General features: G+C 42.7%; 1 protein-coding gene across 1 annotated transcript in view; it reads left to right on the top strand.

Moving 5' to 3' along the window:
• Positions 1 to 8,096: 8,096 nt before the first annotated feature.
• CPLX1 (complexin 1) overlaps positions 8,097 to 26,677 on the top strand; it is a 107,074-nt gene continuing 88,493 nt past the window's right edge. The window contains exons 1-2 of the mRNA XM_021533876.3: positions 8,097 to 8,353; positions 9,089 to 9,191. Of these exons, the coding sequence (XP_021389551.1) occupies positions 9,161 to 9,191 (31 nt within the window). The 5' untranslated portion in view covers positions 8,097 to 8,353; positions 9,089 to 9,160. The remainder of the gene's footprint in view (positions 8,354 to 9,088; positions 9,192 to 26,677) is intronic.

Genomic DNA, 26,677 nt, shown 5'->3' on the forward strand with positions numbered 1-26,677 from the left:
ACACAAAATGAGAGTACTTAGAGAGATGAAATGCGAAGCTACAGAACTGTCAGAAAGCTGTGCCAGTTGCTGAAGAGAGGAAGTCTTAAAAAATATGAGAATAAAAAAAGATTATGGGGTCTATGACATATATGATCAACTGGCAATACAAGAATGAAGCAGAAAAAGGGATGGGAGGGTGTGTCCGTGGAGCCCCATGGGTAGAAGCTCATGACAGAACAATGTGATGTCTTAAGCTGTGGGTGCCCTGGTAGGTGGGTTTCCACACTGCATTGTATTCCTCATACTTGGTTGTGCAATAACAAGGGGATAGAATCTCCAACATTGCTACCTGCATGCAGCCTTGTTCCCACAACACTGTGGCGCTGTTGATTCACTGACACAGAATGGATCACTAGAGTAAATGTCATGCCACTTAAGGCAGGGAACAAGCTGGCTGGATACTTTAATTTATATGATATTACAAATTAGTTTTTACAGTTCCACTGAGGTTAAAAAAACCCCAAAAAACACATTCTAAGGTGACATATATGTCTATTTCTTGTGGATTACATAGATTTATTTTCAGGTACTTCTGTTCCTCTCATCTCATTCAGCAAATACGCTCTTCCTAGAAAATCACATGTTTTGATTTCTTATCAAAGCGAGGTAGTAAAGATCAAGTTCAAATCTGAAATAGGAAGTTATGAGGATTCCTGAGCTTTCAGATTGCATCTAACTACCATGGTCTCTTCAGAAACATCTGAGTGTAAAGAGCATAATACTGTAACAGCCTAATCTGACAGCATTTGTATCACACCTAAGAGTAATTGCTCTACATGTGTCTGAAGTATCTAAAGATATGTACTGTAATGGTTTGACATTGGCCAAAGCCAGGCACCCAAGGAAAACCTATTTACTCATTTGTGTCTGCTGAACTATAGCAGAAGAGAATGAGTAAATAGGGGTTTTTTTTTGGTTGGCTTTGGCCTATGTCAAAACATGACAATTTCGGTGGAGAATGCAGGCAATTGGTTCCCAGTGTACTGCACGTTGCTCCAGGGCAAGGCAAACTGAGGCCTGCATTTTGTTGCCAGAGGAATGGAGAAAAACGTTTTATCAATTTATATGCCATAAATATGCCATGCCTCAACAGCGGCATACCACTTTGCTGCCTTGGACTCCAGCTCGTACTGGAGTTCCAGCATGTTTGGTACAGCAGCGCTCAGCGGTGGAGTCACTTCATTTAAACCATGATAAACCACAGTCAATCTCCATCCTCTGTCAGATTTGTGCACAAATGGCCAGATGGGGCTGCTGAAGGGTGAGTGGGTTTTGCTGACCACCCCTTGGCTCTCCAGTTCCTGGGTCATGGATGGGGATCACACCATCTTGATCTGTCTGATACTGCTGGTGGTACACAGACGAGGTGGCAATTGGCACTTATTGCTCTTCCATTCTCAGAAGTCATGTGGCAGAAGGATTCTTGGACAGCCCAGGCAAGGTGTTCAATTGCCTAATGGATCTCTGCATCCCTCCATGCACTTCATGAATCACAGGGAAACAGTTTGTTGTATTATAGTCCTCACCATGGCTTGCAGAAGAATCTCAGCTCTGATGTTTGGAGCATCTCCTCCTCCCCCTCCCTCCTTTTCACTGACCTCAGTGTCGCCGCGTTGTTCTCCTCACATGTCTTCACCTTTCCCTTTCCTCTGCCTCGGGAGAGAATTGGTGTTGGTAGGTTTGCTTGTTCTCAAGTTCTATCGATAGAAAGGATCTTACAGGGTTTCACAGTGCTGAAAAGTTGATCCCATTGCAGAATTGCTCCTCATGCCCCTCACTGTCGGCCACAGGGTCCCCCCAGCAGCCACGCAGAGATGGCTGCATGGTCCTGGCTGCACTGGCGTGTCCCCGTGGGAGTGAGGGAGGTAGGATGGTTGGGACAGATGGAGATGGGAGATATTTGAAGTCAGGTTTTGGAACTTGTGGTTTATTGTAAAGGGTGTGTGTGTAGGAACCCTGTTTGGAGCTGCCAGCTGCAGCTCCAAGCAGGCCCGAAAGAGAGAGCTGAAAGAGTAATAGAGGGTAAAAGAGAGAAGTTTTTGTTATAATACAATAAATCTTCTTTTGAATGTTGAATATTTTAATTTTCACTAACTAATTTAGTATAAGATAGAAATCTTATAAGGAGCATTTACATTCAGCTTATATAAATCATTATATTACTATACTGTTACATTATATTACTATACTGTGTTACATTTTAAACCCTAAAAACTACTTTTTGGACCACTTTTGCTAAGTTAGTGGGGTCTGCTCTGACCCTTGGACTTGTCTGCAAGTGGAGGGTATTGTTTAATCAAAAGGGGATTACCTTTAATTTGCTATACTATGGTTTTCTAGTTGTTCAGTAACTAAGGCTTGGTATCTCAAAGCTTGCTTTCATTTCAGTCTTGCTTATAGTTTCTATATCCTCAAAATCTTTTGCTAAGCAATCATATTTATAAGGCTTTCCTATTTAATTTTCCCCAGCATGGCCTCCTATTGGCTGCCTCCCCACCCCTAGGAAGAAGAAGAAGGAGAGTATACACGTGTTTTTTTTTCCTACTTAAAGTGTCATCACAGAGGTGTTACCAACTTTTTTAATTGTAAAGAACAGCTAGCAACATGTCCATTTTCAGAGCCTTTTGGTATTTGCTCTCCTAGACATAGTAGAAGCTTTAAGCAGATGTTTGTTTTTCTCAAATGTTGCCTCTGTGGCTTTTCCCACTCCCACTAAATATCAGGCTGCGTTAAACTAACACAAGTACACATTCACCTCATGCTTAATGAAAAGTTTAAAATATTAAACAATTACATTTTTTGTTATAGCTTAGGGATTGACATATTGCTTTTGAGGTGAAGGCATCCCTTCCAAAATGAGCTCAGAACTTGAGGCTACTCTTTTAACACAGGAGAAGAACTACAGGCCATAGCATCTGACACCAAGCTATCATTTCAGCCAAGCATAATACTTCCCTCTGATAATTTTGTTTTCCAAGACATAGAGTAATAAAAGAAGGCGAGGCAAAGAATTAATTACCTGGGAAAACAGAAATTCTGTTGTAAAGTGTGTTTGACCTTTTGAATCTTGCTTGCACTTTAAATTGCAACAAAGAGGAAAAGTATGGCATCTTTTTCCCCTCTCCATTGACAGAAGAATTCTGAAACAAATCCAATTTACTCTGCTATGATTTTGTTTATTTTTCATACACACATGTATGGCTTGAAGCAAAGAGTCAAGGCAAAGTGATTTGGTCATGGAAAAGGTGCAGCACTTTTGATACCTCAAAGTAGAATGTTTCAACAGCATCAAATATATAGCAGTAATTTTTTTTACCTTCTTTGCTTCTAAACTCCTGTACAAGCTGACAGATTCCAGAATGCTCTGGTTTGGATGACTTATTCACTGGTGGAAAAATTCTTGCCAAAAGTACTTGAAATAATAATCTTATGACAAAAACTTGATACACTTTGGATAGAGGCATCTTTATTTAATCACTGCAGTGATAAAGATGGATTCTTGGCTTTATGGACAACTTCTGTCTGCCAAGGAAGCCTTGTAATCTACAGCTGTAAATCCTGGAGATAAGAGGTACAGGATTTACCTGATCATGCCTATCCACAGGAATCAGAGTCCTGCTGAGAAGGGATTCTCAATAAGTCTGGCAAGGCAAAAACTTCTCCAGAGAGAAGGAAACAAAGAAAGGAATGAGATAGAGGGACTAGGGGAGTAGAAAAGGTAGAAAACAAACAAGAAGTTGTCAGCTTAAGAGCTAGAGGCTATAAATGGCAGCCTACCAAGGGTCCTATTCATAAAATAGACTGGGGCATCTGTGTTCATTAAAATAAAAAAGAAAAAAATTTTAAATTATATGGTTTGCACTCTTGTGTTCACATGTCATTAAGACAGAACAATCAATATGTGTCTGTTTCAGTTTTTCTGAGGGTGGGCAGCTAAAATTTGGTCTTGTGATAGCTGAAACAAATGCTCAACTAGAGAGTTCACCTTCAAGAAATCTCAAGGGACCAGAACTTCAGAGCTATTAGAAATGGCTGTAAAATCCTTTTATAATTTTTCCCTGCTTTAGGGAAACATACACTTCTTAAAAAGAATGTTATTTTTTTTTAAATTGGTTAGAAAATAAAAACCTTAAAGCCTGCTGTAAGTTGAATGTAACAAGAAAAAAAGCAGTACTTTTGAAGAGGTAAAAAATGCTTGAATTCTGAAATGTTTTGGCAGTCAGAATTGACAGTTGAAGAGAAAATGAAACAAACAGTAGATTTGTCTCAGTAGATGTGTTCAGCGAACTAAACCACTGAAGGATTTGCAACTGTTGTACACAAACTACCTTTAGCAAGTATTGACTCCTCTGTCTCAGTAGCTGTGTTGATAAAAAGCTAATCACCCTGCTCCTGTGCAGGTCTTGCCAGCAGCCTACTGAACAGCACAGCAGTTCCAATAGTGAGAGCTAATAAAAGATAGGGGGGAAAAAAGAAAAAGAAACTAAGTATGTTCATTTCGGGCGGCTGCTTAATTACTTTCTATAACATTTACACTTTGTTTGTGAGCTTTCTTATTAGTATCATTTTCACATGGCATTGGTTTCAGTTTAGTAGTCAAACACCATATGGAAATGAATAATCAAACACTGCGTTTTAAGATGTTGAAATGAAACATCCTGACTAATTTAATTTTTTTCTGTCTGAAAACAGACCCTTCCTTCTTTTTAGAGATACAAATATAAATTTTTCTATGGAAAATGTCACCAAACTCAATTATTGGCTTATTCCACTTCTTACACAGATTCCCAGCTGGTGGCCAAGGAAGGAATCTCAGTTCCATGCACAAAACTCCATGGAGGAGATCTTTGCTCAGTGTTCTGCACTCTTCATCTGCACCGAGCAAGGTCACAATGTGGATTCCTACTGTTCTGGTTCTGCAAGCAAGAACAAGCCTATTCCTACCATCAGGAGCAGGCATTTGTCAGCTACACAGTGCAATCCAGACTAAGAACTGGCTTTGGTGTTTGGAGAAGTTTCGGAGCTGTCAGGGCGGCTGTTCTCTGTCCATGGTGCTGGGATAGATCCCACTCACAGACCGCAGGCTCCATCCCTCACTCTGGTGAGAAAACGCTGCTGTTCCTGGGATTTGTTACTATCCAGTAGATCTTATAAAATTGCATTACTGCCAGATTCATACACATAAATTTTTATGAACCTAGGATATTGGTACATGCCATCAGAAAGAAGATGCATGTGACATTGCTCATATCATTACCATGGCTGCAGGAGCTATTATTTCTTGTGTATCAGACATCATGTATGGCAGGTAAATCACCTAGCAGATCCCCACGAGACTGTCTTTCCAGCTGGGTTTCTTGGAAAATTGAGGAAAGGCTCTGCCTCGGAGGTAAAAGCCTTCTCAAGAAGTCTTCCTAAGACTATGAATAGATGCAGATCATAGATTACATCATCTCTTTTGACTGTGTGCTTTCTTGCCTCTGTGCCTGATCCTCATGTGGTGAAGAGTGTACTGGTAGGAACTTTCTTGACCGAATAGTCAGAGTATCACCTGGACGGGAGGTACCCAAATCAGGCTCACAAATGATTGGATTTTCATCTGTACATCCTGTGGGTGGTACAAGGAATCTGGCACTTGAGGCAGGGTAGAGATACTGAAGTTAGGACTTAGAGTATCTCACTGGAGTTCGTGATTTCATGATGATGTGCCTTGGTCTCCTGAAGAGGAGGGAACTGTGAGGTAGTCAGTGTTAAGAGCTCAGTATCATGATTTTCTGTGTCAGCTGTGTAATCTGGAAAATGTGGGTGCAGTTTGGAAACAGAACCATAGGTACATGACCCTTGGAGAGTGGGCTGTCTCTGGAAACAGACCAGCCAGTCTAAACAGGTCAACAAGAAGCTCAGGGATCTTTCAGGGACTTCTGGATGTCCCTATTGTTTTGTCTGGCTTCTGAAATCCCTGTGGATGACGTCACTCTTCTCTGCACAGAGGGGAGGACAATTGCTGTTGCAAAGTTTGTAAGGAACCTATGAACAGGAACAATGACATTTCTCAGCAGCCCCACTTGGTTATGCTGACCCTTGACTGCTGCAGGAGTTCCTTGATGTAGCATGGTCCAGGATTCTCAAAATAGGAAGAAGAAAGCTGATTTTAGGCAACTGGGTGTTCTATCAGCTCACACTTTTCTGATCCTTCTGTTTGAAGGTATTTAATTGCTCCTTCCCAGACTCTGGGACACAAGAGCAAGGTGTGCGTATGGAGGTTTGCTAGTCTGGGATGGGGATGCTGTCCTTTCTCTAGGAGCAATCATATGATGAAAAAGGAATGTGAGGTGTGATATGACAGACCCAAACTATAAACCCTGCTCAAAGGCATATAGACACTTGGGGAGGCACCACAGATCTGGAAACACTGTGTTAATAGCATAGAAACCCAGGCACACAGCTCCAGCAGGCTCCCAGGTTCATTTCTTGAGCACAGTAATCTGTGCTGACAAACTCCTGTGTTATGTATGAAAAAACATAAAAAATACTGCATTATGCCTTTTGAATGGTGAGTTCAGGTATAAAACACTCACTCTTGTTCAGGTATAAAACACTCACTCTGGGGGTGAATTAAGGTATAAAACAAGAGGCTTTTCCACCCTGTCTTTTTCCTCCCTGAAACTTGTTAGAAAAAGTGCAGCACTGCTTACCCGGGTGACTTTCTTGGACTAACATTAGTGTCAGCTGCAAAAGTGGTTTTCTGGGAGGCTATAGAATAGAACAAAACAGTTCAGGGGAAGGGGACCTAAAGAGACAATCTAGCCCAATTGACTCGATCACTTCAGGATGAAGTGGTGTTATAAAGGGCATTATCCAAATGCCTTTGAAGCACTGACAGGCATGGGGCACTGAGGCAGACCCAGGTGGTAGACACGGCTCTGAGTGTAGAGATATGCACTCCTGCATCTGCGGCTGGCATCTGAAAGCTTTGCAGACTGCGGAGCCCCGATGGCTGCCTGTTCAGAGCTCGCCTGTTCTGGCTCCGCACGCCTTTCCGCGGGGCCAGGTGCGGGCCCGGCGTCCTTCCTGACCTTCAGACGATGTCGCCCACGGGCCGTGCCAGAATCTCCCCGGGAGGCGCCGCTGCTCCCCATCCCCGAGCTCCCCGTGTGCCGGCAGCATCCCGCTCTAGCCCCCTCCTTCCTTTTAGACCCATATATTACTCTGGGGGTTGCTGTCCCACCTCTCCTGCTGGCGACAAGAGGGCGGATCAGCAGCAGAACTCGTCTCCTCCCCATCCAGCGCCAAGCCGGCTGTCAGCATCCCTAAAGGTGGGCGCCGGTGCTCTGGAGTGGATATTGCTCTGCTTTGCCACATAGCGCTCGCACAGCTCCTTCCTCCTCACCTCCAGATGCCGTCCCGAATCCGGGCTGGACAACGGGTCGCTGCACTGGCGTCCTTCAGCGGCAGTCGCAGGGAGACAGACGACTTTCCTCTTTCCCCCCATCCCGTCCCTCCCCCCGGCCTCGCCCCCCCAACCTGGATAGCGAGAGCACAGAGACAAGCAGCCGGCGATTCTTCTCCGGCCGCAGTTAATTCGAGGCGAAGCAAGAGGGAGGAGAAAGTCTGCTCCCTCCCTTGTCTTCTTCCTTGCCTCTCCAACTCGTTCCAGGACCTAGGGAATGAGAGGGGATCTGGGGGAAGGACTCAGAACAGAGGATGCAGAACGCTCTCCCACACCCTCCCCCTTTTTGCAGGAAGCCGTGTTTGCAGAGATTTCCCCTGGCACACACAGACACTGACTCCCGAGGAGAGGCAAGGAAACCAATTGCAAAATGCTACAGCGGGCTGACAGCGGCCCCTCCTTCCCCCCACGGCACAGCACAAGGACACCTGGCTGCCGGGGACAGCAGGGATGGGGCGGGGGACAACTCGCAGACACTCGCACCCCTCCGCGGGTCGGGGAGCGCTGCCGGCATCCTCGGCACCGAGGGGCGAGGGCGGCGCAGGGAAGGGGCGGGGGAGCCGGAGGCAGGGGGAGGGAGAGAGTCCAACGCCCGCAACGAGGGGAGGAGGAAGGAGGGACCGTGTCGGTGGGATGGTCCGGAAATGCTGTGATAAAAAGAGGGGCGCGGGGGAAAAAAAGTAGGGAGAAGCTGTGGACTCATTCCTTCTCCCCCACTCCGCGCCCGCAACTTCCCCGGCGAGCCTCGGGCACACGGGCGCCGGCGGAGCCCGGGGGAGAGGAGGGAGAGGAGAGGCAGCCCCGGCACCTGCCGCAGCCCCTGCCCGGCCCGGCCCGGCCCGTCTCAGCACGCCGAGCGAGGTACCGGCGCCGGGGCGGGCGGGCCGTGCCGAGCCGGGAAGGGCAGGGAGGAGAGGCGGGGTGCGGGCGCACGGAGACGGGGACAGCTCTTGTCCCTCCAGGTGTCTGTGAGCCGATGCTGAACTCGGGCGGGGGGTGGGATGAAGGAGCTGTGCAGCACCTGAGGCTGGTCTCAACCTTGAGCCGTCCCGGCTCACCCTGAGGAGGTGCAGCCCTCGCCGGCGTTGCGCTGGGGGCTTTCCGAAGGGGGACTTTCCATCCCGCTAGCCGGACTGCATCCGCATCCCGATCGCCCAGCATCCCCCGCTTGTTCTCCCGGGCACTTGCAGGGCGCTTCACCTTCAAATGCCCCCTCGGCGGTCCCGGGCGGACCTGCCACCTCGGAGCAAACCGAGAGGGCGAGAAGCTAGGCGGGGAAAACGGGAAAGTTCAAAGGTTTAACTCCTTCCTGCCCGTCTGCAAGGAAAAAAGCCATGAAGGGGGACCGCATTGCTCCTCCGCACTCCTCCCGGGCGCTTGCCCAGGCTGGGGGAGCCGTCGTGTACCCCTGAGTCCTCCCAGCCGCTGACATGCAGCTCTGCTCCTTGGGGTGCCCGTGCAAAGCAGGGTCTGAAAGGATGGAGGGCTGGAAACTTGTTTGCACTCAGACAAAGGGAGGAAGACTGTGGGAAGAGAGCTGAGGAATATCAGGCATTATAGAGACACTATTCCTGTTTTAATTGTGCCTCTTTGCAGGCTGCCTTCCAAGGATTTCCAGTCTCTGTGCATGTGAGGTGTGAAGGTGGGCAGGACCCCAAGTGACAAATCATGGATTTTGTTATGAAACAAGCTCTAGGAGGTAAGTGTGATTGGCAAACAAGGGGCCTTGAATCCCTCCTACCCCTCCCCTTTCCACTCAGAAAGAGAGGAGATGGTCTACTATAGTAGGGACTGCACCTGGAATAGCTTATTGAGGACTTGGAAGAGCATGCCTGTCACTGATTAATGATCCCGGAGTGGAGTATTTGGAGAATCTGAGCAGGAGAGGGCAGCAACAAGCAGAGACCAAAGCCCCATGTCAGAGAAGAGACCTCCCACACAGGGTGTGCGGGCCCTGGGTCATGCCTAATTGGCACCTCACCACCTGGATGCACATCCTGCTGTGCAGCGCAAGCCTTGATTTGCTTCATGCCATGACACTGAGGCAGATATTATAAAGGACAAAGACTGGTTTAGGCAGAGTAAGCCCAAAGAAAGAGTGACATTTTGTCTATGTGTGTAAACCTTCTTTCATCTTTGGCCCAAAGACCAGCCAAATCCTGAACAAAAAATGCCCAGTGCAGAAATTTCTGTCTCTGATATTTTGATAGTTGTTTTTGGTAAGGACACTGCCACAATAAGGATGGAAATGATAATAAATTATTCCTACACACTTTACCTGGATTTAAGGCAAATCTTCTGTGGGTTTCTGTATATTAGTTTACGTGTATGAGGAATTATTTTAACCTAACGGTGTGAAATACAAAAGTTAGGGATGCGTGTAGGCAAAATTGAAAACACTGAATAAATATTTGGGAATGAGGTTCCTTTTTTCTGCCACAGTTACTTTCTAGACTGCTTGACCTGGACATTTGGTCTGAGCATCCCTGAGGTGATGCTGGATGCTGTTGGGAACTGAAATATTTGCCTCAGAGGAAGCTGATAATTCTCTTTTGTACTCTATTTCTTGTGTGCATTTTTCATTATTTTTGCTTTGAAGAAACTGTAGAATCATGGGGCTGTGTAAATGTTTAATGTGTGGTGATATTGATGTCATATACAACTTCAACATTTACTGCAGGACTCTATCCCATGGTGTGGAAATAATGTTTTCATCTCTGAAAGTGGTGGGTGTTTTTCACCAGAGGAGCAAAATTTTCACAGTTTAGAACAGAGGAAGCAACCAAAGTTTTAGTTGGGGTATTTTGAATAGGGAGATAAAACTGGAGAAGAAAGGGATGAATTTGTTTTGCATGAAACAGTGAGGTATGAGGACATCTGCGTGAGAAGGTAGCGGTTTGTGTGGCAGCAGCACTGTGCTTCATTTCACTCTTCAGTGCCTGTTTTGAAGGAGAATTAGTGTTAAGATGTGCAGACTTTGCACTGTTTGCTGTAGTGCAAGGTTGCTTGCACAGAATTGAACTAATGTACCTGCAAACTGGAGATACAGCAACTACAGCTGGAGATCCATAAATCCAGTGAAGGGACATAAATGCTCACAGACTGCAGCTAAAGGTGGGGGGAGGAGGGCTGCAGCAAAGGAATAACATCTACCATGGCTGCTTTTTTCTGCAGCTTTGTGACTTAACATGAGTTGGAAGCAGTGTCTGCCCGTGCTTAACAACATTCACCCTGGGCAGACCTCCTTCATTCTGACAAGATGTTGCATGCCAAGGTCAGGATTTGTATGGTAATAGGACTTTCTGAGAAGGTAAATTCAAAAAGCATCTTTTTGTGAAGTCTGAGCTTCTGATGTCAGTCAAGATGCTGTCCAGGGCACCAGCTCTTCTGCCAGATGACTTAATGTGTCTGGAACTTACCCACTTACTCAATAAAGGAGAAGTCTCTGCAGAGTGGTAAAATCCAGGAAATGCTAATTCATTAAGCAGAGTCCTATTTTTAAATTACAAATAGTTTCAACAAGATAAAACAAGATCTCCCATTGCAAATCTAATATGGAAAGTAAAGTGGTTTTGGACACTGGTTTCTCCCTGGAGTTAAAGCCCAAGCTGATGCAAATCATCCAGGCTGGCCAGACTGGCACAGCAAACCAAGGACTAAAGGATATAGTTTGCTTCCTTAGTTTTGGGTCCAGAACCCTTTATTTCTGCCAGTTCTGATATCCAAAGGGAGATTTACTTAAGAGCTGGACTCAGTGATCCTTCTGGGTCCCTTCCAACTCAGACTAATCTGTGAATTGTGTCCACAAGGATGGTCAAACTGAGCAGACCACCAAACCTCTAGTCAATAGGCTTGCTTTGGGTAGGGCACGTGGTCTGATCTGCTAGTGACTATTTTTATTATCCTCACTTTTTGGGAGGTCCTTGGGTGGATTTCATGGCTCTTTGATTTTAGTTTAATATGGTTTTTCCCAGAACACATCTAAATTCATTATTCTGCTTGATAGGATTTTTTAAATTGTGCAGAAGTTCTTATACTATTCTCATAAGCTCTTATGGATTCCTGGAAGAAAGAAAAAAATACTGCAGTTTTGTCATTAAGGTCTCCTCTAATTTACAAAAAATCAGACTTGCTATAGATTCTGCTTGCCAAATACCTACAGCTAAGGTAGCTTAACCCTTCAGCTATGTCAGATGGTGAAAATTCACAAGGGCTGAGGGCCAGTTGGATGTCCTTGACAGAGCATAAGGGGTATGTCATTTTCGTAATATATTTTTTCTTCCCAGCCTACAGCCCTAAATTTAAGCTTAGGCCAGATCTTATTATAACTAAGAGCCTGGATTTGAAAACTATTTGCAGGTGGTTGCTTTTGATCTTTCCCTGCTGTACAGGACTATGCAGGTCTCTGAAGCAGTGGAGGAGTTAGGAGCCAGGTTTTGTCATAGGGAGTGGTCAAATAAGGTACTGATAGAAAAATATCATTCTCCTACCTCCTACCACCTTATTGAGGTCTCACTCTCTGCTAATTAACAGTAGAACTAACCTTATGCTTCTGTGGGAGTTTTGCCATTGCCTTTGAAGAAAACTTTGAAGACATTAGCCTTGCCTATAATGGCACAGAATGATCACATTTGCTTTTCCTTGGAGTTTTGCCCATAGGGGAAGAAGGCAATGAGTTGTTTTGAAAGGTAGGTGAGCTAAGTTAGCAAGTTAGCAGCCAAGGAAAGGCAGTTATGTGGTGACAAGTTGCTTTGTTTGAAAGTTTGATGAGGGTATTTTGCGTTTGTGAAATCAGTTTGACAGGTATTGTTGAGGTAGAATGTGTCTTTTCCCTGGCTCGTTGTTAAAGAGGGTGTGCAGAAGTCTTTCTGTGCAGTGGAAGGTCATCCTCTGCTGTGCCAGCACAGGGATTTTGCTGCTGTGTTGACAGCAGAGTTTCTGCCTGAAGGTTGATGAGCTTGAAATGTGTCTTTTTAAATCCATGGCCTCTTCGTGGCAAAATCCTTGACCCTTTCATTAGCAGTGGGGACTGTAGTACAGGAAAAACAGTACAAAATAGTAGGTTATTTGGCTCATTTCCTTCTGTAGCTTTTTTTTTTTTTTTTTGGTGCTTCTCAGACCTTTCAACACCCTATATGGAAGTCACACTATTTATTGCCTGACAGTCACAAAAGTTGTGGAGAAGTAATGATGCTTATTAGCTGTGTAAAACAAGAATAAAGTATCAAGAGGGCAAAGGCTTAAAATTGCTGCTTCTTCTTCCACAGAAGTAACAGCAAGGGGATGTTTTGCACCTCTGACCCTGCTACCTCACAGACATTGTCAGAGGTGTGTAGCCAGGGTGATTTATCACTTTGCTGCTCCTGTGACAGTTCTTTAAATGAAGACAATCAGAGTCATTTAATGACTATGTTTTACATTAGAAGTGCTTTTTGCCAAGTCAGGTCAGAGCTGGGCTAATGTTATCATGACCAATGTGTATGATTTCCCAGGAGAGAGCAGGAACTGGAGGATCTGGGATGGGTCCTGAAGGAGTTTAGCTGTAATGCTTTTCACTGTGCATTGCTTATTTCTTGCTAAGTTCGTGTGAAAGTAAATTGTGCATGAACACCTGAGTCTCATGTTGTACTACACTGCATCACTTCTCTGTCACTGCTGGCTTGGACAAGTAGGGAAACTGGTTTAAAATAGAAGACAGTGAACTTCATGAAGCTCTCCTGGGTGTCATTCTGTTACTGGGTGATTTGAGGACCAAGGCCTGAGATATTTTCTTATGAAAAAGAAAAGGGGAAACCTATGGAAATTGAGGAATGTTGGATTGTGATGTGTTTGAAGAGAGAGATTTCCTACTGCAGAGACTAACATTCTGCAGACCAGAATATTCTGAAATTTTGGTATACAGAACACAAAGTGGCTCTAAATATGATGCTGCATAGAGCCCATTTAAAGTACTACTACTATTGCCACGAATGGGACAAATGGCAAGAAGTGGATGGTAAAAGATTAGAATGTCTGCCTTAAATATTGTATTTTTTTAATGCCAGCCTGTGGATAAATTATACAAATCCTTTCACATGTGTGTATGAATAGTACTGTCTAAATTTCCTCATACTTCCAGCACCCCTTGAATTCATAGTGCAGTGCAACTGCACTAGGAGGAAGGGTACATCTGAGTTTCTGGATTCACTATTATAGATAATACAGGCATGATTTGCTGATTTATTGGCAGCAGTTTAGAGTGGGGACTTCTGCTTCACATCTGCTTCTTCTGTCAAGAATCTGTGGACACTTGTTTTGGTTCAGGAGGATTCTTAAAATATTAACAGGCACAAGACAAATGCAACTGGATTATCATCTCTAACAGGTAGGGCTGCACTCCCTACTTCACGTCCCTTACCAGAACTTTGTTTCAGCTGGGTATATCACAAAACACAGTCCAGAGGGAGTCCCCTTGTTCTTGAAGACAGACAGATCCAAGCCCTCATAAAAATAATGGGATTTAAGTCACTGTGTGACTTAAGATCTGAAAGAGCAGCTCCTGTGCTAAGCTAACATTAGGGAAGATGTGAGGGTGTGTGAATGCCAGATAAGCCTGAATGAAAACCACACTAGGGTTTAACATCTTAGCAGTGACCTTCTGTATATTCTACTGCTGCATTTGCCTGACTTTAGTGGCTTGTGAAGTGAGGATTTAGTCCTTTATTTCTCCTGAAGAAGTTAGCAAGGTTGAGTGCAGTCAAAGGCAATACAGATCTGTTCAAGGTGGAACACATTGTCAAACAAACACTGGGGTTTCTGTCTTCTCCAACTCACACTCTTGTTTCTCACATTCCCAGTTCTCTGCTGAGCCTCTGTGCTGCACTGGGACCTCATTCATCAGCTAGGCTGTGCTCCACTGCTTTTGTTAATGGGTGGAGTTCTGGAACAGGACAGAAACTGTAATGCAAAACTGCAAGTCCTAATGCTAACAAATAGTGCTGGTATTGACTTATGGCATCTATTTTGTCTGTAATCCTTGAAACATTTAAAACATGAGGTCTTTCATTTTGCAGTCAGCTGCATCCAAATCACAAAGACTGGAGAATCTGGCGGGAGGCATGAGATCTCAAGACCACTGTAGCATGTGATAGGTGTTGGGAGGCCATTCACTTTCATTCTCACATAACTTCCACCTGATTTGTGTATAATTCTGGGCCCCACAAATTAAAAATATTTTTAAGGGCATTGAATGCATCCAGAGGAGGGCAAAAAAGCTGGTGAAAGGGCTGGAATTAATGTCTTCTGAGGGGTGGCTAAGGACCTGTTTTTTTCTGTTTTGGAGAAAAGGAGGCAGAGGGGTCATTGCTCTCTACAGCTTTTTGAAGAGAATAAGTGGAGAAGGAGTTGTTGATCCCTTCTTCTTGGGATCCAGTGACGGGAGGCAGGAACCTGGGGTAGCTGGTGTATTTATTGCATACATTTTTTACAGGGAATGGTATTAAAACCATTTTTTCCCCTAATGTAAACTGGTGGCAAAGAGATTTACTTTGAGAAATTTGATTAAGTTGCAAGATATCTTCCAAGGAAGCAAATGGTTGCTGTTGAGATGATGCCAGAGAAACAACTACAGTGGTGGTCAGCTGATTTATTGCATCCATGATCCAAACCAGGAGATTAAAAGCTGACCAGGTCAGTTTTTCCTGTGCCTTTCTGGAGAAAGCTTCCTTTTATATTTGCTTGCCTCTGTTTTGCCTGTTGCTGTTAGAATCACACAAATCCTTCCTTTGTGTCTGCTGGAATCTTACTTATGTTTGTCTTACTTACAAGCAAGCACTGTGAGCAGTGTGCTTATTGAAGTATCCTTGGAGGAAATGTGCAACCTTCAGCTGATTGTAGAGGTAGGCCACAAAGTGCTTAACTAAGATTTCTGCTGCAGGCCATCTTGGGGAAAAAAAATAAAAAAGCCTGCTTGGAGTGGAGTGACATGGATAACCAGGAAGTTTTCTCTCTCAGAGAGGGAGAAAGAACAAAATTTCACATATGTTAAGTAGTCTGTCTAGGATTGGTTCATGGCAGAAAAAAGAATTCTTCTCCTTGGTTCTTCTGTCCACTTTGAAGGAAGTTCTACATGCTTTTGATTTTAATATCTGTTGCTGTACACCTTCATCTTTCTGACTTGTATTTTTTTTAACCCTTTCATGATAGAGGCAAAGTGGTGGTTTCTTGCCAGCTGCATGGTTTTGGCGCAAATAGGATTTGTCAGTGCTGAAATTTTAGCCTATGTTGCATAGGAAATGCTATCTGCAGCAGCGGATTTGGAGCTGGGCAGGAGCCTAATGGATGATGTATTACAGTTATTGAGACCTTCCTGGTGAAATGTAAGCTGCTGGCTTGTCTTCGTGTTGGCTCTTAAGGAGAGGGAAGTTGAGGCTGTAGTTCAGCTGTTAGCCATGGAGACCTACACGCTAGCTCATGTGCTGGCAAAAGCACAGACATTAGGAAAAACTGATGTACACAAAGGCTGATGTACATAGGAGGGCTTTCTTCTCTGACTAGAAGATTGAATTCATAAAGCTGTGAAATAAAATCTATGAAGGCTACCTGGGTTTAGAAGTCTTGCTGACTTAAGTCAAGACTGGTCTGTATTTGTCAGCACTGCAGGGGCTCCAAAAGTTCTGCAAACTCTCTCCACTAAGGGAAGACAGGCATCCTGCCCCAGCAGAAATGGGAATGTCTCTTTCATCCCGGGGCACCCCCAAAGCCAGCAGCACAAAAATCCACCCTAGCAAGATGGTATCACGGGAAATTCCATCTGGCAGTTGAATGGAGATGAGAAGTCCTCCAGCAGTGTTTGAAATCTGCCAAATTGTTGAGGAAGACTGGAAGAGCAATAAGCAGGGAAGGCTGGCAGAAAGAAAGGGAGAGATCTCCAGTGTTTTGCTGTTGGCTTGTCTTATGTCAGAGGGCTACATGAAAAAGGCATGTTCTTTTGTTTGATGGCCAATGTCCCTTCTCTGAACTTTATGTGATTCAGACAAGAGGGAACACTGATGCTGAGACTCAGACACAAATACAAGCTCTAGTGTTAGTTACCTAGGGTGACAATTCATTGTTTTTCAGGCCATTTGTGAGAAGATATAGTTCACGAAGTGGTAACTGATATGTTAGTCCCTCAAAGCTGCAGAATTGATATGCCCACTTCCAACAACTTTAAAGACCCTCAGCAGCATGCTGAAGGCTCTTCCAAATCCTCTGTCTCTGCTCCTCTTTCAGTGGTGGGGCAGAAAGTACTCTGCCTTAGCTTTGGATGCTCTTCTTTGAGGTGAGGCTGCACCTCTGCATTGCCTTTGTATATTCATTCCATGTGCTGAAATCAAGTGCTTGATCAAGGTAACACAGCACCTTAAACATCTGCTAACTTGCTGCTTTGAGCACTTTGCTGGTTGCCGTCATACTTTCTCATGTGCAGTCTGATTGTGAGGGCTTGGAGTAGTCAGTTGTGTTTCTCTCAGGTTAGTTTTTGGGTCTGGAGTATGTGTCTCAGGATGCAGAACATTGCTGAGAAGGCTGAAAGCTTCAGCTGATCGTTGAACAGATGCTCATGTGGTTTGCTAAAGGTAACAGCTGCAATTGCAGACATGGCAAAGGCTACTAGTGATCTACCATTGCTACAAATCACAGTGCATATTAGGAAAAAATACTTCAAACAAATTGTGTCTCTCTGCTGCAGACAAATTGTCAACCACCCTGTGCAATTTGAGGATTATTTTTTTGTTTCCCCCTCTCCTGTATGTTTAAATGAGCAGGTTTTTTAGTTGGGTGGATGCTGTCACTGCAGAAGGGCATTAATACAAACAACAAATTTAATCTGCTAGCTTTGTGCATATTTTTGCTATTTGAATTTGTCATTGCCTACAAGAATGAATCTGCTTAGTCGCTGCTTACATTTTTGCATCATGATTTGAGTCTCGTGGCTTATTTGCAGTGACACTGACCTTGAAAGAATGTCAAACATACAGCAATATCAACATAAATTTGGGATTCCAATGGCTGTGAATTACCTTCCATGGAAAATAAGGGAAGAAATAAACAAAAAAAAAATCCAATCCAAGTGGGGAATGATGGAACTGTTTTGATAACTTCAGTCTCCTGGGAGAATTAGAGCAAAGAACAATTATAGGAAGAAGGATGGGAAAGAAATGTGTGTCAATGCCTATGTTGACGAATAATTCTTCTATCACTCCTTCTGCTTCTTAGTGCTAGACAGAGCTGAACTTCTGGTCTTAATGGACTTGAAAATTTGTCCTTGACTTGATATTAGCAATGAAAATTTCTTGCTGTTTCTACTTCACTGCCATGGTGTTATGGAGTAAAAAGTGAAACTTTCTGTGCAACACCTGAGGGGGCAGGAACTGTGTGGGACTGCCTGGTCTCTGTTCCAGTGCTTGTCCTAAGTGTGTCTGTCTCTTGAATTCTTTGAAAATGCATATATTAATCAGAATCTTAATTTGCAAGAGGACTTTGGAAAGGTTTTACTAAGGCTGTGTTGGTTTATATTTTTAATAAAAAGCTTTTAAATACCTAAATTTGTTTTATTTTCTCAGCAATCAAGAAAAGAAGACATACTGCAGACTTGAAAGACTACATGAGACTAAGATATCATGTCCAAACCAATGTATTTTTTTAACTTTGGCAGTTATTTACTTTATGTTGAAGTTTATGCATACTGCTCTTCCTTGAGTCTGAGTGAAATGTTTTGTTCTTTGTGAATTATATTTCTCTTCGCAGTTTCCTTCAGATTTATTTTTTTTCTAAATTAAAAAAACAAAAACCAAACAGAATACAAGTAAGTAAAAAAAACTGAAGAGAAGGAGGAAGCACTTAGAGATTTTGCCTATATATATTGATCCTTCTCTACACAGTTCTAACTGGGAATAAAAATGATTGGAAGGATATTTAGAAAAAATCTTGATTTCATGAGAAACAGATGAGTAGTTTAAAATTTTGATTTGTGTTTTTGTTTGTTTGAATTCTGTATACTTAAAAAACTTGACAATTGCAACTTTCTCCTCTGTATTTTCCTTTAAATATCAGAAGTTTCTGTTCCATGTCACCCAGGCTGCAAAATGACAAGATTAAAAGGTGCATGAAAGGAAATTTATAATTACACTGAGATAGATTAAAATGCTGAGGAAAAAGGTTAAGCAGGGACACCACTGCTCTCTCTAAATACATGAGAGAGGTGAACACTGCAGTGAAGGAAGAACTACTTAATGTGAGAGACAATATTGGTAAAAGGATAATGTGAATAAATTGGCCATGAGCATCCTCGAGTCAGTAATTATTGTCACTTGACTTGTGGAAGAGAAGAGAGGTGCTGTCTCTGGGGAGTCCTGCTGCTGCAGCAAGCAGGAATAAATGGAAACTGAGTCTTGGGTGCATTTGAAATAATTGTGCATGCTCAGAGAGGTAGGGCCAGTGAGGCAGGAAATAATTATTGGTCCCGAGTACCTCAATAGAGAGTTCCTGTCTTTGAGTCTTATTTGTAACTTTGTCCATAATAACAGAATTTCCCTATAAAGTGGTTTTGTTTTTACACTAAATTTGATTTTTATACCAATATGTAATAACATCTAATGATGCTAGAATGCAAACCTAGCTTAGTGGGAACCAGCATTGTGCTCCTCTATGTAAGTTACAGAGCTGTGGTAAATTTTCCTTTTTCTGAAAATATTTTAGCCCCTTTGTATTTGTATGACAGAAAGGTTTGTCATCTATATTACGTCCATGCTCATGGATGGTTTGAAATCAGCTTTTTGAAAATAATTTTATTTCAAAGGACTTGGTGGATTTACAAATGAATTTCTAGAACAGATGGCTATACTGGATATCTTTCCAGCTGTGGTGTTTCAGCCCAGGTGAGAATTTTGAGTTTTGTATAATAAGAATAGCTTAAAATTTGCTCCGTGGTGACTTCTACTTGCCATTTACAGGGAAACAGCTGTTTTCAATGCATGTGGTACTTTTTTTGTTTTATACTTCAGTTGAGATAAAAATAATTTAAGGACTAGGTGTTTCTTTATGATCTTTCCCTGGTTTTTTTCTTTATGATCTTTCCCTGGTTTTGAACAGTTGTCTGAAAATAAGATGTTCCATCTTCCTCAGTACCAATGTTTACTATTTTCCTGATCGTTAGACTCAGATACCCTCTGTAGTGTGTGCACTGCTCTCTGCCATCTCAGTATTCTAGATTCAGGCTCACATTACAGCATGACTTAGAGCATAAGTTACTCTTATCTAGGCAGTGATTTCAGAGGGTGCCCAGCACTCAGAGAAAGACTCATGTTTTATATGCAGGACTGAATCTCTTGGGCTTAAATGTCTCTTGTAGCCTTGTGAGACTCCTTCCCCATGGCTGATAACTTTTCAGCCAAGTCTCCTTGACTTGCCTCATGGCTGAGGTGCTTGACTGGGAGTTCTGGTTTTGTGTTTTGAATGTCATCTGGTAGAATTTTCAGGTGGTACTCCTTCTGCCTGGTACTCAGCACCTCTCCTCCAAAACACTTGCATGTGCTCCTGCTATGCTGGCAGATGCAATAACAGTTGCTTAAAATAGGGAGTTAAAATGAATCCTCTCAGCCACTACCACAAACAGGAATGTTCTGTTTCCACACAGGAAAGTGACGTCAAAGTGCAAAGTTTTGACTTTCCTTCACATAGTGAATCTTCTCCCTGGTTTAAATGTAGAGTGTGTCAGTTTCAATCCTGTTTTTACTCCAGATGACTATTGTGAACTGGCTGCCCTGAGTTAATAACACCTGTTCATTTTTTCTCTCTGTTATAGGCATCCTGTCTTATTATTGGTTTTTACGTAGTTATTTGTCTATTTTTTATTTAGGGATCACTTAAGTGTACATTTTACTTTGTGCTGTACAAGATCCTTCTATACTGGGTCATTTTTATGTGCTCAAAAAATCAGTCCTAACTAAAAGAGAGTAGAACTAATGTAGCCCAACAGGGATGATCTCTGAGTGACCAGGGAAACTCAGCACTCAATTCTGCACAACAACATCCTAGGCACTCACAGGCACTTCTTTGACACAGCATAATGTAATTTAGAAATTTCATCTGTCTTCCTTGACAGAGATCTGTCAATCTACAGCAGCTGAAGACCAGTATTTTTATTAATTTCTTGCAAATGAGAATAAAATAATCAAAGGGGTTTTCTTTCTCTTAAAAACTCACAAAATTCCCCTCAAAATCTCATGGCTTGAGATATTCCTTGTTTTCCAGGTCCATCACCTTCATGTGCATGGAAGAGGTATTTATGGCACATTGTTAGGGATGGTCTGGCTAATCTAGGGATAATATTAGTTACATAAGATCTCAAACATACCTCAAGTACAGCATGGGTGCTGTGGAGTGAAGCAATTATCTATTTTGCTGTCTTCAGAACAGAGTGACCTAGATTCTCTCTTCTTTCCCCCCCCCCCCCCCCCACTTTTTTTTTTTTTTTTTCTTCCATTTTTCCTCACAGGGTGGCCCACTTAGTTGATTAAACAGCAACTCAATTATAGCTGGTTATGTTACAGTTGGGAATAAAGCAGATATAAAGAGAGTGGAGCTGATAAAGTAATTTATTTTTTTGCCTTACTGGTTAGCTGTGAATTATGATTAGGATTAAGTGGCAAACATTTGGCTTAGTAGCTTTTGGGTGACAGATACTTTACAGTAGCCTTGGCTGGCTGTATGGAATGCAGAAAGAGATTCAATGAAAAGGTGTGCATTTAATGGCAATAAAAAAAAATCATAGTCTAAATTATGAAAGATTTGAAATAAGCTTTAAATCCAAAAGAAGTCCAAAGTCAGCAAATCCAAGGTCAGCATGGTTCATACTTTGTTTGAGGGGAATACATGAAACACATTGACACTTGTGCATTATTTATAACTTTTATGTAGTGCAAATTCTCTGAAAAATCATTAGAGGCATTAGGAGAGTAAATAAATCATGCAGGTAGGAGGAGCTCTCATCCTACAGTCTTTGGTAATAAAATTACCCTTTTAGTTAATGCCAGCTAGGTAGCATGTGGTCCATGCTAAAAAACACTATAGTTAATGAAAAATGGCATTGTCTTAGTGTTATGTAAATTTCCTCATCTCTCCCCTCACTGCCCAGGAACAAACCAAAAGCAAATCTGTTCTGTGCAGGACAACCTGGAAAGTAAAACTCTTCTCCCCATGAAATTTAGAGAGTGAAAGAATTCAAGAAGAGCCTGAAGACACATAGAATTTATTACATTTCTAGGCAAATATGTCTGAGGAGATATCTGCAGCAGGGATTAAGCTGTGGTTGGAACCCAGCATCAGATTCATGCAGGGACCCCAAGAGCCAGGAGGAGAGCACCTCTGTCTCTTTGGGCTGGATGCTGAGCATGGCTTGTTCCTGTGTTATGGCACATGCAAGCATGATGACTTGACCAGGTGAAAAAAAGCAATGGGAATTCTGCTCTGACTTCTGTCTCTGGCAGTGGGGAAAGCTGATTCTGTAAATATATTTCTTCATGTCAAGGCATCTGAAAATGCTATTACACAATATAAGCTGCAGTGTCTTGCTGCTCAATTGCCACTTCAGTTTTTGAAAGCTATCTCATAGCTGGAAAGTCTGTTCTCTGCAGTGTGAGGTGGCTGCTCTCCTTACCTGCCTGGATCCCCATTTGGCTTCAGCAAAACAGGAAAGAAGTGTCCATCTACAGCAAAATCTGCCTTTCATATCTTGGACCATAACAACTTTCTCAGTAATCAGAGAAGAACTTGATGGACAAGAACTTTTGGAAAGCCTCCTTGCTGAGGATTTCATTTGTACTGAACTTCCCTATCAGGAAGGAACGGTCTGGTAAGGAAGCAGCATGCAGATATTCTGGGAGACAGTGTACAAGGCTGATGACTCAGTTAATTGGTTATGACAAGGGCCAGAACTGCTCCAAGTACAGCTCACTTAGAGCAAAAGAGAAAGATCACATTGCTCCATCTTCAGATGTTATATAAGAGTGAAGTGCTATTCATCTTTGTAGGGAATTTTTTGCCTGTTGAGAAGGATTAATCAGAGATAGAATATAATAGACAGTCATGTAATTTGAAGACCCTGAAGGTTCTAGAAGGCCTGGGCTTAAAGATCGCTGACACCATGGGGAAGGCCACACTTAATTTCAAATGGCCTGAGTGCCAGTCAAAATTTAAAAGTATCTGAGACACACACATGATTTCATATTCTTTTCTGTGCCTCTTCTTACCTATGCTTTTAGTGACTATAATAGCTAATTTTCTTTCAATAGCTGACAGGCACAGACATGGACCTTGGCTTGTCTTTCAGTTGCCTTTTTTCCCTCATGCCAAGAGCCTTCATGTCAGAATGTTATCTCTTTGATTTATTTTTGTGCTAAGATAGCACTACAACCACTTAACAGAAGAGCTTAGGAACTGTCTCTTGAGATATATCCACCAGGATCAGACTATCCTCATCTAAAATGTGGTGCCTAACAGGAGAATCTAATTGGCATCACTTGTCTCAGCTACTTCAGGACTGCTGTAGTGTCCTGAGAAGGCACAGAAGGGATTTGTTTCTTTAGTCATGCCAAAGATGAGTAAAGAATCAAGGATCAAGAATGCTTTACATATTCCATATAAGAAAGATGGGCAGGCCTTAGACCTGATAATTCTTTCTTTCCTGTTTTCCTCACCGCACAAGCTCCAATCTAGCTTCTCTCTGAAGGCACTGGGTGATTCACGTCCATGACATTGCCCTGCACAGAGCTGTAAATCACCCTTGTCTACCTCCATGGCAATGTTGGGCATCCCTCTCCCATGCACTCCTTAGGAGCAGACACCCTTTAATGGTGCAGCTGGTGGGTGGTAACAGCATGAATCTGCTGACATTTTGCTAATGCTATTTGTTACAGCTAGAGCTTCTGTCTGTGTTTATATAGAAATTCTGGGGGTTATTCTTACCAGTGATCTGTCAGGACCATCACAATGATGGAAGGAGGGATGTGAAACAATAATTCTTGTTTGAGGGCTCAGCTCTCCACTTACCCACCAATAAACCCTTTTTTGGACTGCTCCAACATTTTTCCTGCAAGCATGTGTCCAGATTCTGATCCTTGCTGCTATTTAGAGCCAGGTGTTTGCTGAGCCCAGCAGTGGGGACAAAGACAGAGAAATGATAGCCATGAATTTGCATCCCTTACCATCTGGATTACAGGGCTAATATTCACATGGTGCTGCTGAAAGGGCTGTTGCAACTGGCAGTGGAGCATATGTATAAGGGTTAATGTGCCGTGGTTATATCACTGACAGTCTCTGAGTAGTTAAATTCAGTTCAGGGCTCGAGTGGAGAGACCCAAGGTTCCCTATGTTCTGTAAAATACTCCCTGTTCATGTTTGCTAACCTTTTAATTAGAGAACGAAATTGAGAAAGTCATAAGAGGTAACTGTCTTGAAATACAAAATGCTCAGTAGAGCTTTATTTTAACAAGGTTCCTATTCCCAGTCTCTTTAACTACAAAGCCCCTATAAGGGAGTCAGCTCATGAATCGGGCTTCATTAAGACATTTATTAAAACTGGCAGTAATTGCCCTCTAAAAAAGAAGAAATTAGTTGTGTTGGGCAGAACAGGATTTGTTGGGAGTTTTTGCTTCTCATTTAAATACAGTTCCGTGTCCTCAAAAACAAAACAAGCAGAGCACCTGGGATAGTGAGATGAAAGAAGAGTACTGTCACAGTTTGTCAGCTCTTTGGAGAAGCTTGCCTGACCTTGCAGCCTTGCTGCTTAAGGATAGAGAGCAAAATGCATGTAATCAGCTACTGAGAAACCTGGCTGACTTTAGCTGACTCTGGTCACGAGTCTGTGCCAGTATGGTAAATGAGACAGATTATCTACGGATTTTTCTCTTATTTTCTGGCCCATAGGATAACTTTTCACAGGTGATATGGGAAGTCCTGTCTTTTTTCCAGAATATTCTGGGCCTCTGAAGGAAATTGAGGAATAGAAGGTGTGATCCAAAATCTTTCTTCTGTCTGCCCACCATCGTCTCAGCCCACTGTCAGAAGCAGAGCTATTTCTTTAGCTCTCATTCCCGACATGTTGTTGACCTTTGGTCTTGGATGGCAGTCAATTGTTATACATGTTTTCAAGGCTGCCAGTGTATTGTCAACAGGCCTCTAGGTTATGAGATTTGGTTTATACCAGAGGGCAGAATGTGTGCATCAACCCAACATCAGTTTCTTCTGAGATTTGTGAGAGGAAATCAGCTGGACTGGCAGTGGTGCTATCACTGCTTTTTGGGTCAAGGCCTTTAGTGTTCCAGCTCAGTGTCGTGGCACTGAAGTAGGCTGGGCTCAGCTGCCATGGTCTGTCTGAAAAAAATGGTTCTACAGCAGTGTGATCTATGCTGCTAAGCATAAGCACAGATACGTGGCTGTATTCATACCAGATAGACACACAATATCAAAGGATGCAGAGACTTGAGCTCATTTTGGTGAAAGGATGTATTTGTCATGAAAAGCTATTTGTTATCTCAACTTCATTTTGATTAACTTGTCTCTGTAATATTCCAGCTGAAGATCTTGACCAAGCTCATTACAGAACTCAAATGGATAGACCAGTTTGATATCAGAAAGTAACATGTATCATTTTCACTAGAGACTAGTATTTACATTATGTAAAATGTAAAAACTGTGTCTTCCCCAAGCAGATCTCTGAGGAACATTTACAGTTTCTTCCTGTAAGTAAGCACGTGTTCCTATTTGGCCCAAAAAAGTGATAATGAAGTGATTAAAAGGTGGTATTTTTTTGCTAGAGAAGGATAAAATACAGCATTGGCATATATTCTGGCCACTAATAAAAAGAACAGGGTGAAGGTTATAAGGTCATTGAAACATTTCTCAGAAGAGTGCGAGGATTTTCTACCTGATATACCCACACTATGTCAGGATGAGGAAGATCTGTATTTAGTAGCTTTTCTCTTTAAACTCCGGTATAGCTATTTCCTGGCATACTGCACTGATCTTCCTCTCATTATCTTGTAATAATTGTAAGGGCAGGGCAGAATGTAATCTCATGTATTCCATGCCTTAGCTGTGACAGTAATTTAGACATCTGTCCTCACCTTTTCAGCAAAACTGCCAGTGAGGTCATTGCAGGAAGTGTTCATATACTTGTGCACTTGAATATTCCCCTTTTGGTAGACACTGTTGGTTTTGCACTTTGTCTGTTTCATTCCATTATTTGAGGAGACTTAAAATGCTAATTTTGCTCTGTGTGGCAGCCCCTTTTTGCTTGCCTCCATCCAGATAATGAACTGTGGAAAGGCCATTGTGCTTGAAAGCTGCTCTGTTTTTTTCCTGGTAATGGAAAGTATTCTGTCTCCTAACAAGCCTTGCATCTGTTGCTTTCTTACATCACCTTGTTTGCACTTTACAATGGGATAAATGTCCGTGTTGTCATTCAAACTATTAATTAAAATGAAGGCTAGACCTTGCAGAATATTCTACCAGCAGCACATTCTTCCAACCTGACAGCAAATCAATTGTGCATCAGCTTCCATACTTGACAGAACAAAATAAATGTTTTCCAAAAGCCTTTTTGTGGTAGCTTCTACAAACATACTGATGGCTACTGTTAACTGGGAAATCTTGAAGTTCCCTCAAAGAAACAATATTTACTGACCTTTTATGGAACCTGTGAGAGGCAATGGCTTCCCTTAAGATGATAGGAGAGAACATCAGCAGTGTTTTTTGACCATAGCTGCTGGATATCCACAATAGCTGAGAACCATCTCCTATCAGGATTGTCCTCCTGGCAGAAGGTCACAGCTACAGACTCAATTTACCTTGGTGTGGAATGTTTGCAAAAAGAAGAAGGTCTGTAGTTGCTTTCAAATCTAAACAGCAGTCAACTTTATTGGTTCATTGTGATGGTGTGCTCTTTTTTATTTCTGTGCTTGCTCCTGTGAAAGTTTGGTAGGGCAGTGGAATTAGGAGAGGTACTGTGGAGCCAAGGAAGGTTTAGAGTAGTGTGAGGACATATCCTGGCAGCAGAATATGGTGTCTGACAGGTCATATTATATGCCTCAGAGCTGTTGGTATCCTTGAACTGAGACATGTCCCTCATCTTCTAGGTTTTAGATAGGAATGCTGGAAAAGCGTCTA

This window comes from Lonchura striata, chromosome Z, assembly GCF_046129695.1.
Source record: "Lonchura striata isolate bLonStr1 chromosome Z, bLonStr1.mat, whole genome shotgun sequence".
In the NCBI taxonomy this organism is placed as follows: domain Eukaryota; kingdom Metazoa; phylum Chordata; class Aves; order Passeriformes; family Estrildidae; genus Lonchura; species Lonchura striata.